At 48.2% G+C, this 14,813-nt stretch overlaps 2 protein-coding genes across 3 annotated transcripts in view; both read left to right on the top strand.

The window, feature by feature from the left end:
* Positions 1 to 7,443: 7,443 nt before the first annotated feature.
* On the top strand, positions 7,444 to 7,945 carry LOC142312916 (oocyte zinc finger protein XlCOF29-like). Its single transcript, XM_075351905.1, has 2 exons — positions 7,444 to 7,591; positions 7,721 to 7,945. The coding sequence occupies exons 1-2, from the start codon at positions 7,514 to 7,516 to the stop codon at positions 7,943 to 7,945; spliced, it is 303 nt and encodes a 100-aa protein (XP_075208020.1). The 5' UTR covers positions 7,444 to 7,513.
* A 265-nt stretch (positions 7,946 to 8,210) lies between these two features.
* Positions 8,211 to 14,813, top strand: part of LOC142312118 (uncharacterized) — a 70,450-nt gene continuing 63,847 nt past the window's right edge. For both annotated transcript variants that reach the window (XM_075351003.1, XM_075351004.1), the window contains exons 1-3: positions 8,211 to 8,287; positions 8,484 to 8,574; positions 10,497 to 10,642. In XM_075351003.1, the coding sequence (XP_075207118.1) occupies positions 10,592 to 10,642 (51 nt within the window). In that variant the 5' untranslated portion in view covers positions 8,211 to 8,287; positions 8,484 to 8,574; positions 10,497 to 10,591. The remainder of the gene's footprint in view (positions 8,288 to 8,483; positions 8,575 to 10,496; positions 10,643 to 14,813) is intronic.

Below are 14,813 nucleotides of genomic sequence, written 5' to 3' on the forward strand. Positions count from 1 at the left end.
TCAAACGGACGGTTTAGTGGAGCGTTTCAATAAAACCCTGAAAACCATGCTAAAAAGGGTGATTTCCAAAGACGGGAAAGACTGGGATATGATGCTTCCCTATTTGATGTTTGCCATCCGAGAGGTGCCACAGGCATCCACGGGGTTTTCGCCTTTTGAGTTGTTATACGGGCGACATCCCCGGGGATTGTTGGACCTGGCAAAGGAAACATGGGAGCAGGAGCCCACCCCCCATAAAAGTGTGATTGAACACATTTTAGGAATGCAGAACCGCATAAGCGCGGTCATGCCAATTATGAAGGAGCATTTACACGAGGCTCAGGCCGCACAAAGCGGCCGCTACAATAGACAAGCCACCGTGCGGACCTTTAAACCCGGGGATCGGGTGTTGGTATTAATCCCCACGGCGGAGAGTAAATTCCTGGCTCAGTGGCAAGGCCCCTACGAGATAAAGGAAAGAAGCGGGGTGGTCAACTATAAGGTATTGCAGCCCGATAGGCGGAAACCTGAACAAATATACCATGTCAACCTGTTAAAACCTTGGCAGGAACGGGAAAGCCTGATGGTTGATTTTTCCCCATCTCCCTCCTCTTCGGGTCGTTCAACCCCGGCTCCAGCGACCTCCGGAGAGGACGAACCGGAAGTAAGGATTGGAGAAGCCCTCACCAAGCAACAGAGGCGAGAGGCCAGACGGCTGGTTCAGCAGAACACCGATGTCTTCTCCGAGCTGCCTGGTAGGACAAGTCTGATACGACATGACATTGTCACCGAGCCTCACCTGAAGGTACGCCTGAAGTCATACCGGGTACCGGAGGCTCGAAGACAAGCCATATCAGAAGAAGTGAAGACAATGCTACGCCTAGGGGTCATCGAAAAATCCCGGAGTGAATGGGCTAGTCCCATTGTCCTAATACCAAAACCCGATGGCTCCTTAAGGTTCTGCAATGACTTTAGGAGATTGAACGAAATATCCAAGTTCGATCTCTACCCCATGCCCCGGGTGGATGACCTGATTGATAGGCTGGGACAGGCGCGATATTTCACCACGCTTGACTTGATCAAGGGGTACTGGCAGGTGCCACTGACGAAGTCCGCCAAGGAGAAAACCGCGTTTGTTACGCCGGAGGGTCTCTTCCACTATGTTGTCTTGCCTTTTGGGTTACACGGCGCTCCAGCCACGTTCCAGAGGTTGATGGACTTGGTGCTGGAACCCTACCAGGCGTATGCATCAGCGTACCTTGACATCATTATTTACAGCTCCGAGTGGCAGACCCACTTGGACTAGGTACAAGCGGTGGTGAACGCGCTCCAAACAGCCGGATTGACAGCTAATCCCAAGAAATGTGCGTTGGGACTCACGGAAGCCCGCTACTTGGGCTACGTAATAGGCCAAGGAGTGATTAAGCCCCAAATTAACAAAGTTGAGGCGATCCAGAAGTGGCCTAGACCCCTGACCACGAAGCAGGTTAGGGCTTTCCTGCGTATTGTGGGGTACTACAGGAGGTTTGTAAAGAATTTTGCGGGACTATCGGCCCCCTTGACGGACCTTCTCAAAGGCAAGAAGTCCGTCATGGTGCGCTGGACTCCGCAGGCCGAGGACTCATTCCGGGCCTTGAAGGGGGTCCTGTGCGGACAGCCCGTTCTTGTCAACCCTGATTTCCGGAAGGAGTTTATAGTACAGACTGACGCCTCTGAGGTCGGCCTGGGGGCAGTGCTGTCTCAGGTTGTTCAGGGGGAGGAACACCCCGTCACCTTCTTGAGTAGGAAGCTCACCCCTCCCGAGCGGAATTATAGCGTAGTGGAGAAGGAGTGCCTGGCGATTAAGTGGGCCTTGGAGTCCCTACGCTATTACCTGCTGGGACGGCAGTTTCGCTTGGTGACTGATCACTCTCCGCTGGTCTGGATGCGGTCCGCCAAGGAACGGAATGCCCGGGTTACCCGGTGGTTCCTTTCTCTGCAGAACTTCTGTTTTACGGTTGAACACCGGGTCGGTAGGTTGCAGGGCAACGCCGATGCCTTGTCCCGCGGCACGTGTTTGCTGGCGGGAGTTCAACCCCGCGCGCTTGAACTGAGGGGGGGGTATGTGAGACTGTGACCGGGCTGGTCCATGACGGCCGGTACGTCTCGCCCCGGCTGTGATCCCTCCATGTATAGTAAGCAACTCCACTCCAGGGTTAATCCTGTTTCCCTGCAGGCTGAAAGGAGGGTTAAAAGGAAACAGGAACATGGGCGTGGTGCCTAGTGTGTGAGGGAGTGAACACAACTCCCTGAGTCTCTGCCGGAGACACAACTGTATGCTGTATTGGACTTTTGGTTTGTGCAATAAACCGTATGCTGTGACCCTTGGTGCCTGGATCCCGTGTCTTCGGCTGCGCAGCCGACCGCGCTACCTCACAACCAACAGAGAGAAAGACCAACCGACAGGGAGACAGAGACCGAGAGACAGACCGACATTGCAACCAAAATGCACAAAAGAAGTGAGATGTTGCTTTTTAGAACGCAGTGTCTTGGCAGCAGCCGGAACGCTGCGTTCTAAAACGCAATGTAGGGATGGAGTTTGCACAATCTTCATAGATTGTGCTGGGGACACAGGCAGTTATGCTGCGGTGCAGATCGCAGCGTAACTGCATGAAAATATGCAACGTGCGCACATAGCCTTTGTCCATGTTCACATGTAGTGTAAACGCATGTGATTCCATGAAAGACGACGCTGAAATCTGCGGTTTTGGTGCTTTTTTTATTTCTCTAGGGGTTTCTATGTGGAACTCAGTAGCTGCAGTTTTTCTCCTGCATTTTTTGAGCGCAGGGTCCGAGCTTTTCTGTAATGTAAAAACACATAAAAATGCGGCTTCACATCTGCACCAAAAATGCAAGAAATAATGGGGAAAAGGCAGAAGAAATGCAGCAAAAATGGAATAATCAGAGAAGATTGTTGTTGTGTAGTTTGGTGCAGAAACAAAAAACACCGGATTTAACCCCTTCACGACCGCGGGCAGTAAAATTACGTCCTATTTTAACGTGACTTAACGACCAGGGACGTAATTTTACGGCCTAAAGTTCATTTGATTGCCGTGGCCATAGCAACGGCTTTCAAATGATGTCCCCTGCTGTTTCTTACAGCAGGGGACCTTTGCTTGACCCCCCATCGCCACCCCCCATCGACGATCGTTGTGATTGGCTGTTCAAATCTGAACCGCCAACCACATCGTTCGCACTAATTTCGGCAAAAATAATGCCCGAATTAGTGCGAGACTGTGAGATCCAGCTATGAGATGCCGTAGCAGCTACAGCAGATCATAGGTGGATCTCAAACATGCCGCCCCCAGCCCCTGCAGCACTGATTGGAGCGATCGTGCTATGACGCGCAATCGCTCTAATCAGCGTGCAGTGGGGCGGTCTGATCTGCAGGTGGCCGCCCTCCCCAGGCCTGTGCTGGGCTGGGGAGCCTCCCCCAACATGCCTGCAGCGTGCACTGGCTGGTACTTGTGGTACCACGCCACCGCTGCTGCCGCCGCAGACGCCGATGTCACCGCTTCTGCTCCTGCTCCACGTAAGTATTCCGCTCCCCTTGCAGCCCGTGCGCGCTCCCGTTATGGCCCCTGAGCGCTCCCGTTATGGCCCATGCCCCCGCGATCTGCCCCCCCACGCCCCAATCTGCCGCCCGACATCCCGATCTGCTCCACACGCGATCTGCCTGCCTCCTCTGTCATCTCTATTCTGCTTCCTTCCTTCTTTGCTTCTCCAGTATCCCCCCTCTGCCCCTCACCCCCCCTCTGCTCTGCACCCCCCCTCTGCTTTCCCCCCCCCACCTCTGCTCTCCCCTCGACGTCCTCTTACCTGCCTTCAACGGGTCGTCCGAGGTCTTCACCGGCCCGATCACATCTGCCTCCATCTCTGGGTCCTTCTTCCTGGGTCTTTTGATGATCTGTCCAACATCCTGCCTGCTGCTCCTGTACAGCTGTCCATCTCACTGCCTTGTATTCCTCCTGCAGTTCTTATGGTCAGTGATCCTCCTGCTAATCCTCTGGGTACTGTGAGTATAACTTTTTTTTTTCCCTGTATCTTGTCCATTTTTACACCTCATCTGTCCGTGTGTCCCGCCGAGCACTGATCACGGATGCAGATAACGGATCTGCATCCGTGGTCAATTTTTGGCATGACTTTTTTTTCCGTATCCCCAACGCGTTTTGTATCGCATCTGTCTGTGCGTCCCGCCAAGCGCTGATCAGGGATGCACATAACGGATCGGCATCCCTGCTCAATTTTTGGCGTGACTTTTTTCCAAACCGCGACGCTTTTTGTATCACAGCCGTCCGTGCGTCCCGCCGAACGCTGATCAGGGATGCACATAACGGATCGGCATCCCTGCTCAATTTTTGGCGTGACTTTTTTCCGTATTCGCGACGCTTTTTGTATCACATCCGTCCGTGCGTCCTGCCAAGCGCTGATCAGGGATGCACATAACGGATCTGCATCCCTGCTCAATTTTTGGCGTGACTTTTTTTTTTCCGTATCCCCGACGCTTTTTGTATCTCATGCGACCGTGCATCCTGCAGCGGCCGATCAGTGCACCGCGTCTGTGCGTTTGAAAAGTTAAATGGCGTTCCTTCTCTTCTGAGCCCCACCATGTGCCCAAACAATTACTTTCCACCACATATGAGGTATCTGCGTACTCAGGAGAAATTGCACAATACGTTTTATGGTGCATTTTTTTTCTTGATACCCTTGTGGAAAAAAAAGCTACCTGGTTCAAGTGACAGTTTTGTGGTGAAAAAAAAAACTGTATTCATGGCTCAACGTTATCAACTTCTGTGGAGCCCCTTGGGGCTCGCTAAACATCTAGATAAACTCCTTGAGGGGTATAGTTTCCAAAATGGGGTCACTTGTGGGGGAGCTCCACTGTTTAGGCACCATATGGCGTCCGCTAATGATTCCAACCAATTTTGCTGTCAAATGGCGCTCCTTCTCTTCTGAGCCCCGCCATGCGCCCAAACAATTACTTTCCACCACATATGAGGTATCGTCGTACTCAGGAAAAAATGCACTATAAATTTTATGGTGAATTTTTTGCTGATACCCTTGTGAAAAAAAAAGCTACCTAGTTGAAGCAACAGTTTTGTGGTAAAAAAAATAATTTTCTTTTCACAGCTCAACGTTATAAACGTCTGTGAAGCCCCCAAGGGTTCAAAGTGCTCACCAAACATCTAGAAAAAATATTTGAGGGCTCTAGTTTCCAAAATGGGGTCACTTGTGGGGGAGCTCCATTGTTTAGTCACCTCAGGGGGTCTTCAAACCTGACATGGCGTCCGCTAATGAGTGCAGCTAATTTTGCACTCAAAAATTCAAATGGCGCTCCTTGCCTTCCGAGCACTGCCGTGTGTCCAAACATTTGATTTCCACCACATATGAGGTATCTGCGTACTCAGGAGAAAATGCACAATACATTTTATGGTGCTTTTTTTCCTGATACCCTTGTGGAAAAAAAACCTACCTAGTTGAAGCAACAGTTTTGTGGTAAAAAAAAATAATTTTCTTTTCACAGCTCAACGTTATAAACGTTTGTGAAGCCCCCAGAGGTTCAAAGTGCTCACCAAACATCTAGAAAAATTATTTGAGGGCTCTAGTTTCCAAAATGGGGTCACTTGTGGGGGAGCTCCATTGGTTAGGCACCTCAGGGGGTCTTCAAACCCAACATGGTGTCCGCTAATGAGTGCAGCTAATTTTGCGTTCAAAAATTCAAATGGCGCTCCTTCCCTTCCGAGCTCCGCTGTGCGCCCAAACAATTGATTTTTACCACATATCAGGTATCAGCATACTCAGGAGAACATGCACAATAAATTGTAGGGTGCACTTTCTCTTTTCTCCCTTGTAAAAATGAAAATTTTATGGCTAAAGTAACATTTTTGTGTTAAAAAGTAAAATTTTCAATTTTTCCTTCCACATTGCTTTGGTTCCTGTGAAGCACCTAAAGGGTTAATAAACTTCTTGGATGTGGTTTTGAGCAGTGTGAGGGGTGCAGTTTTTAGAATGGGGTCACTTTTGGGTATTTTCTGTCACCTCGGCCTCTCAAAGTCACCTCAAATGTGATGTGGTCCCTAAAAAAAATTATTTTCTAAATTTGGTTGGAAAAATGAGAAATTGCTGATGACCTTTGACCCCTTCTAACTTCCTAACGAAAAAAAAAAATTGTTTTGAAAATTGCGCTGATGTAAAGTAGACAAGTGGGAAATGTTATATAGTTACTATTTTGTGTGACATATCTCTCAGATTTATGGGCATACATTTTCAAAATTTTCGCAACATTTCCTAAATTTTCACAAATAAACGCAAAAATTATTGGTTTAAATTTACCACTGACATGAAGTACAATATGTCACGAAAAAACAATCTCAGAATCGCCAGGATCCGTTGAAGCGTTCCAGAGTTATAACCTGTCAAAGTGACACTGGTCAGAATTGCAAAAAATGGCCCGGTCATTAGGGTGTTTTAGTGGCCGGGGGTGAAGGGGTTAAGCAACGTGTGAAGACGGCCTTATAGGCACAAATAAGCAACATGTCATATAGTAACACATATAAATATAAGAAAATTCTGGCTGCTATGACTATGAATGAACAGTCCGGGACATCTGCTGATTGACCCTTACTGCCAAATGGGTGTGGCTAGCGGTGTGGTCAAAATTTGCCACTGCGCGCGCCACATACTTTGTCCCTCCTTCTCTTCTTCAAAAGTTTGGAGGTATGCATGAGATTTCACAAATCTCAGACTTTGCTGGAACTGGAAAAGGAGCATTGCATGAACATAGCCTAAACCCCTCCTGACCCCACACATAACCTTCCCCTCATCCACCACCATGACACCCAGCACAGCAGAGTCCTGCATGCACTGAGGAGCTGATCATGTGACCCCTGACTCCTCCCCTCCATGTGACATCATCACAGGTCCTGGAAGCACAGAGCAGCCATATATCTAGTGTGCGGCTCTGCAGGTGGAGGTATGTGGAGATTCCCCATTACTGGGCATGATAATAATAATGATAAATCCTCGCTTCCTATTCCACTTTATGTAGACCCCGGGACATGAGATAATCCCCGCACAGCAGATGTAGAGGATAATAGAGGATAATGAGGCCGTTATGGGGGGATTTCACCAACATTGTGCAGGGAGTTTGTCCTCCCTATAATGAGGGATATTTCTCATTCCTAAACCTGATATTTGCCTTTAGCAGCGCTCATTAGTGCGATCATACAACATGGCGGTATTATTATATCTCTGTACAATGACAACACTCGATGCCAGATAGCGAGATACCTGCTCTGTGTAACCGCTACATGTGAGAATCGCTATTGATTGCAGCATATAAGGGGTTAAAAATCCAGATTTTGAATCTTTCAATCATCATGTATAGATCATGGAGAACATCGGTTTATATCTTCTCATTCAGGTCCCTACAATATCAGATCCTGTCAGTGGAGATCTTCTATATCAGAGAATTGTCCTGATTGCCCCATCAAGGATGGATAAGGACAGGGACAAGATGGCGGAGAGGATATTACACCTCACCCTAGAGATCCTCTTCCGGCTTACTGGACAGGTGAGAGATTCTGATGACGTCACATTACATCATTCTTATCTATGGGAATAACAGATGGACAGAACTGGAGAGGTGAGGACTCTGGAAATGTCTGTAGTGAGGTTTATTACTGTGTCTCTCCATATCCAGGATTACACAGTAGTGAAGAAGACCTCTAGTGACCGCTGTCAGGACCCTGTGTCTGAGGGATGGGGAAGACCCCTGAGCCCAATCACAGGCCCTCCACCTCACCCCCCGATACATGAGGACATCAATGACCAGAAGATCCTAGAACTCACCTACAAGATGATTGAGCTGCTGACTGGAGAGGTGACACTGCTGGGAATGCTGGGACATTATACAGTAACGCTATGAAGGGATCGGGGGATGACGGTATCATTGTATGTGTCAGGTTCCTATAAGGTGTCAGGATGTCGCTGTCTATTTCTCCATGGAGGAGTGGGAGTATTTAGAAGGACACAAAGATCAGTACAAGGACATCATGATGGAGGATCCCCAGCCCCTCACATCACCAGGTAATAGACAGGACTAAATACACACGGCCTGTAATTATCTGTATGTAAGGAATGAATTCAGTCCCTGTATGTGTCTCCTCCAGTTCTATCCAGTAAGAGGACAACACCAGAGAGATGTCCCCGTCCTCTTCTCCCACAGGACTGTAAACAAGAAGATCCCGATGTTCCTCAGGATCATCAGGTAGATGGAGAGAAGGTGTCATGAAATCTCCCTATGATGTGTAGACGGCTGTGAAGGTCTTGTGCTCAGTCTTGTTTTATCCTCCAGTATTATATGTTTTATACTTGTGTAATGAGAGCGGTGGAGATGGCAGGATTAGACCTGATCATAGATGTGACTTCTCCATCTGTCTGTGACGTTTACAATATTTTTTCAGGCTGAAGATCTGACCCATGTTAATACTACAGAGACATATGTGAGGGGTGATGAGCGGTGTAAAGAGGAGACTCCTACATATGACTACCCAGGTGAGTAGAAACCACTAAATGCAGAGAAGTCACAGATTCTTCTCAGTCACCGTCTGTGTCTGGTTTATCTGTCGTGTAGTCCGGCCATATCACAAGCAAGTGGTCACCATTCTTCGCTAAACCAAAACTGTCCCCATTACTTTGGGCATTGGAAGTCCTTCTGGTGGAGTGAGATCTGTTCCGGACAGAGATTACAGCCCGGAGAACGCTCCCTACTCTCTTGAATTAGAAGATGCTGACCCTTACCTTCCCAGATCCCTAAACTTCAAGGCCAAATGACAGTATATAAAAGACGTGCTGACAACTTAGAAAATCATGCGAAGAAAAATATAATCCATTTAGTGGGCCTTCTTTTTGTGAGACACCAGTCCTTGTCCTTTTTATTTATATGCTCAAATACGACAGTAGATTCATTAAATAGAAACTGTCCGCAGGTTTTTGCTTCCTCAATTTTATAGCAGCGTGATGTAGGCAATGAGACCCTGAATCCAATGATGTATCACTGTCACGCAGTTGCAAATGGGATTTTACCATGTACCAGGAAAAACCCCAGCAGGTGCCGTAACACACAGGGTAATCAGAAGCTACAATATAATATAGGGCCCTGGCGCTAGGGAGAAGGGAGCAGGTTCACCACCTCCACTCTGTGACTTCTCTATACAGGTTCTTTCACCCCGTTGCCAATCACAATCCTAAGCTTTTGCTTGCCCTAATCTCACCCGGGCTAGTGAGCAGGCCGGTGTGAGCACTAGTCTTGCCTCTGTAATTAACACAAGGGTAAGAAAATAAACAGGGGAAATTGACACAAAAAGGAAAAACACTTCCAAGCATCTATTATGTAGCTAACACCAAAGCTGCAAATGACAGAAAACAAATGCTTCTTCCAGAGCCAGGCTCCTTCCAAAGTGGACCACAAGAAAATGAAGTTTCAGATTCTATCACCAGCATCATATGATCAGACATATGACTTTTCTAGTGATGGCAAAAGAGCTGCACCTAGGATTTAAAGCTTCAGCCAGCAGCCAGACAGGAAAGGGTGCTTAACTGTTACAGCATTGCAAGCAAGTAGATGTCATTTAAGTAACAGTAGTGCATCTGTAAGCAATAAGGTGTTGTGACCTTCTGATCCCACACTCGCTGGAGAGCTGCCCCGGGCAGGACACACTCATGAAAATCGCTTAGATTACTGTGTGCAGCAGTTCTGATACAATCAGAGTTTTTAGATATAGCAATGCAGAAGAGCTCAGAAAGCTGCCCCCACCTACAGAGGGGGATGGGTGCGAACATAGAACGAGGAGCATGGGGGTGATGAGTATGGAGGTCATGAGGAGACCATATGGGATGAGAAAAATGTGAAGAAGCCTTTTTTGCAATATCACATTGATCTGTAAATGGTATAAATAATCTATACTTTGGCTGAATAAACAGAAAACTGATCATGCTCAGTTGAATGCAGGTCCTTTCACCGAGCGCTCGATATTGACAAGGGCAAAGAGGCCTATGTCAACAGGACCTCACTGGTGATCCCTTAAGCTGACTTTTGTGACAAAACAGAACAGCTACAACAGGTGGCACATAGTAGACTGGGTAGTGTGAGGGCAGGTTGGATGCCGACACATTTGGGTAGTGTGAGTGGGGACGGTATGTAGAGGGGGCTGCATGGGGGGACAGTGTGAGGCCACAGCAAGGATCGGACAGTTTGGTGAGAAGGGGGAGTGTGATGAGGGGGAACAGTATAAAGACTGGACAATATAGGGGGTACACAGTATATAGGACAGTGAGAAGAGGCCCCAGTGTGGAAAAGAGAGGACATTGTGGAGTAAATATACCATACGTGGGACAGTGTGTGTGTCATATATTCAAGAGCGCAGTATATGGCAGATATTTTATTCAGGGACATAATTACACTCTTATTTTTTCAGGTAATGTGTTGGGATATGCTGCAGAAAAACAGGGAAGACGTGAGTCTGCAGAGACGAGCTGTGGCCATGAAAAGTCATCATGGCATCAGGACAAGATGAAGAAAAGAAAAAGAACAACTCCAATCAGAGACAACGTCCTCTATCAGGTATCTGGATGTAAATGATCATTTGTGATACTAACTAATTCTCATCTTCTCATCAGTACTGTGGTTCCCGTATGGTCTGATGATGACTGGTAACAACAACTCCCAGTATCTTCTTACCATTAAGGTCATACTGGAAGTTGTAGGTTTACGCTATATGTATATATGTGTGTGTATGTATATATGTGTATGTGTGTGTGTATATATATATATATATATATATATATATATATTAGTGTAGGCCAAAAGTATTGGCACCCCTGCAATTCTGTCAGAGAATTCTCAGTTTCTTCCTGAAAATGATTGCAATCACAAATTCTTTGGTATTATGTTCATTTAATTTGTCTTCAATGAAAGGGAAAAAAAATTGTCAAGCCAAATTGTATATAATTCCACACCAAACATAAAAAAGGGGTCGACAAAAGTATTGGCACTGTTTGAAAAATCATGTGATACTTCTCTAATTTGTGTAATTAACAGCACCTGTAACTTACCTGTGGCACCTAACAGGTGTTGGCAATACCTAAATCACACTTGAAGCCAGTTGACATGGATTAAAGTTGACTCAACCTCTGTCCTGTGTCCTTGTGTGTACCACATTGAGCATGGAGAAAAGAAAAAAGACCAAAGAACTGTCTGAGGACTTGAGAATCCAAATTATGAGGAAGCATGAGCAATCTCAAGGCTACAAGTCCATCTCCAAAGACCTGAAAGTTCCTGTGTCTACGGTGCGCAGTGTCTTCAAGAAGTTTAAAGCCCATGGCACTGTGGATAACCTCCCTAGATGTGGAAGGAAAAGAAAAATTGACGAGAGATTTCAACGCAAGATTGTGCGGATGGTGGATAAAGAACCTCGACTAACATCCAAACAAGTTCAAGCTGCCCTGCAGTCCGAGGGTACAACAGTGTCAACCCGTACTATCCGTCGGCATCTGAATGAAAAGGGACTGTATGGTAGGATACCCAGGAAGACCCCACTTCTTACCCCAAGACATAAAAAAGCCAGGCTGGAGTTTGCCAAAACTTACCTGAGAAAGCCTAAAATGTTTTAGAAGAATGTTGTCTGGTCAGATGAGACAAAAGTAGAGCTTTTTGGGAAAAGCCAGCAACATAGAGTTTACAGGAAAAAAAAGAGGCATTCAAAGAAAAGAACATGGTCCCTGCAGTCAAACATGGTGGAGGTTCCCTGATGTTTTGGGGTTGCTTTGCTGCCTCTGGCACTGGACTGCTTGACCGTGTGCATGGCATTATGAAGTCTGAAGACTACCAACAAATTTTGCAGCATAATGTAGGGCCCAGCGTGAGAAAGCTGGGTCTTCCTCAGAGGTCATGGGTCTTCCAGCAGGACAATGACCCAAAACACACTTCAAAAAGCACTAGAAAATGGTTTGAAAGAAAGCACTGGAGACTACTAAAGTGGCCACCAATGAGTCCAGACCTGAATCCCATAGAACACCTGTGGAGAGATCTCAAAATGGCAGTTTGGAGAAGGCACCCTTCAAATCTCAGGGACCTGGAGCAGTTTGCCAAAGAAGAATGGTCTAAAATTCCTGCAGAGCATTGTAAGAAACTTATTGATGGTTACCGGAAGCGGTTGTTCGCAGTTATTTTGGCTAAAGGTTGTGCAACCAAGTATTAGGGGCACTTTGCACACTACGACATCGCAGGTGCGATGTCGGTGGGGTCAAATCGCACATCCGGCGTCGCTGTCGACATCGTAGCGTGTAAAGCGTTTTTGATACGATTAATGAGCGCAAAAGCGTTGAAATCGTATCATCGGTGTAGCGTCGGTCATTTCCATAATTTCGGAAAGACCGATGTTACAATGTTGTTCCTCGTTCCTGCGGCAGCACATCGATGGGTGTGAAGCCGCAGGAGCGAGGAACATCTCATACCTGCGTCCCGCGGCTATGCAGAAGGAAGGAGGTGGGCGGGATGTTTAAGTCCTGCTCATCTCCGCCCCTCCGCTTCTATTGGCCGCCTGCCGTGTGACGTTGCTATGACACCGCACGACCCGTCCCCTTAGGAAGGAGGCGGGTAGCCGGCCACAGCGACGTTGCAGGGCAGGGAAGTCCATGTGAAGCTGCCGTAGCGATAATATTCGCTGCGACAGCTATCACAAGGTGAACGGATGGACTCTACATGGCTGGTTCCCACCGTGAAGCATGGAGGGGAGGTGTGATGGTGTGGGGGTGCTTTGCTGTTGGGGATTTATTTAAAATTGAAGGCATACTAAGCCAGCATGGCTACCACAGCATCTTGCAGCGGCATGCTATTCCACCCGGTTTGCGTTTAGTTGGACCATCATTTATTTTTCAACAGGACAATGACCCCAAACACACCTCCAGGCTGTGTAAGGGCTATTTGACCAAGAAGCAGAGTGATTGGGTGCTACGCCAGATGACCTGGTCTCCACAGTCACCAGACCTGAACCCAATCGAGATGGTTTAGGGTAAGCTGGACTGCAGAGTGAAGGCAAAAGGGCCACCAAGTGCAAGCATCTCTGGGAACTCTTTCAAGACACTTGGAAAACCATTTCCGGTGACTACCTCTTGAAGCTCATCAAGAGAATGCCAAGAGTGTGCAAAGCAATAATCAAAGCAAAAGGTGGCTACTTTGAAGAACCTAGAATATAAGACATATTTTCAGTTGTTTTACACTTATTTAAGTATTTCATTCCACATGTTTTCATTCATAGTTTTGATGTCTTCAATGTGAATCTACAATTTTTAGGGGCACTTTGCACGCTGCGACGTCGGTAACAATGTGTTACCGACGCTGCAGCGATAGTACCCGCCCCCGTCGCAGGTGCGATATATGGTGATAGCTGCCGTAGCGAATATTATCGCTACGACAGCTTCACATGCACTCACCTGTCCTGCGATGTCGCTCTGGCCAGCAACCCGCCTCCTTCCTAAGGGGGCGGGCCGTCCGGCGTCATAGCGACGTCACACGGCAGGCGGCCAATAGCAGCGGAGGGGTGGAGATGAGCAGGATGTAAACATCCCGCCCACCTCCGTCCTTCTCATTGCAGCCGGGACGCAGGTAGGAGATATTCCTCGCTCCTGCGGGTTCACACACAGCGATGTGTGCTGCCGCAGGAACGAGGAACAACATCGTACCTGTCGCTGCACCAGCATTATGGAAATGTCGGACCCTGCACCGATGATACGATAACGACGCTTTTGCGCTCGTTAATCGTATCAAAAAGGATTTGCACACTACGATATCGACTGCGACGCCGGATGTGCGTCAATTTCGATTTGACCCCATCGACATCGCACGTGCAATGTTGTCGTGTGCAAAGCCCGCCTTAGAGTCATGTGTGTCCAAACATTTGATCAGTACTATATATATATTTCTCTTTCGTTTCATTGGGGGACACAGGACCGTGGGTGTATGCTGCTGTGACTAGGAGGCTGACACTAAGTAGACAAAAAAGTTAGCTCCTCCCTAGCAGTATACACCCTGAGCCGGAGGCGGACTTAAATCAGTTTTTGCTTAGTGTCGTAGGAGGCTGATGTGGGCTCTCTCAGCCCCCCTCAGCCACATTTTTCTTGCGTATTTTTTCATTTTTTTTCTCGGCGACGCTCATCGCTCTCATTCTTCTGCTTCTCTGTTTCTGCAGGTGTCGCCTATTTTCGCCCTCATTCCCTCCAGCCCTGTGGGTACCACTTCCCATGGTCGCAGAGGTTTGAGATGTCTGGCCCTCGCCCCCGTCCATTCCCGTGGTACCACTCCCGGGTTTGCATGTGGGGCAGATCGTACATGGGCACCCCTGATCTGCCCTGCGGTATCACCCCAAAGGGCGCACAGGGACAAACTACAGAGGCTGGACCCCGGCAGCGTTTTCATCTCGGATGGGGCCCGCATTGCTGCCTACAATCGCAGGGGAGTTTTTCTACCCCCACCCGGCGTCCACCTCTCTGCCTCTCCGGACGCCTCTCCACGTGTCCCTGGAGCCCACAGCCTTACCTTCAGGTGTGCGCTGCACACAGGCAAGTGCAGAGCCCTCTGCCTGCACACCGGACCATCCCTGGAGTGGCGCCGCAGATGTCAGGTAGGACAGTCTTCCCCTACCTTCTCCCCCTGGGGCGGCTGAAAATTTAGGCCCCGGTCTCGGCCTAGTCTCCCTGCGTCCCAGCCACGCCCCCTGCTGCAGCGCTATTGGCTG

The sequence above is a fragment of the Anomaloglossus baeobatrachus genome, chromosome 5 (assembly GCF_048569485.1).
Source record: "Anomaloglossus baeobatrachus isolate aAnoBae1 chromosome 5, aAnoBae1.hap1, whole genome shotgun sequence".
Taxonomy (NCBI): domain Eukaryota; kingdom Metazoa; phylum Chordata; class Amphibia; order Anura; family Aromobatidae; genus Anomaloglossus; species Anomaloglossus baeobatrachus.

Excerpts from the sequence above, each read along its gene's own strand:
- LOC142312916 (XM_075351905.1), top strand. The coding sequence starts at position 7,514 with ATGGATAAGGACAGGGACAAGATGGCGGAGAGGATATTACACCTCACC. Across the intron at positions 7,592-7,720 it reads TCTTCCGGCTTACTGGACAG|GATTACACAGTAGTGAAGAA; the intron begins GTGAGAGATTCT and ends CTCCATATCCAG.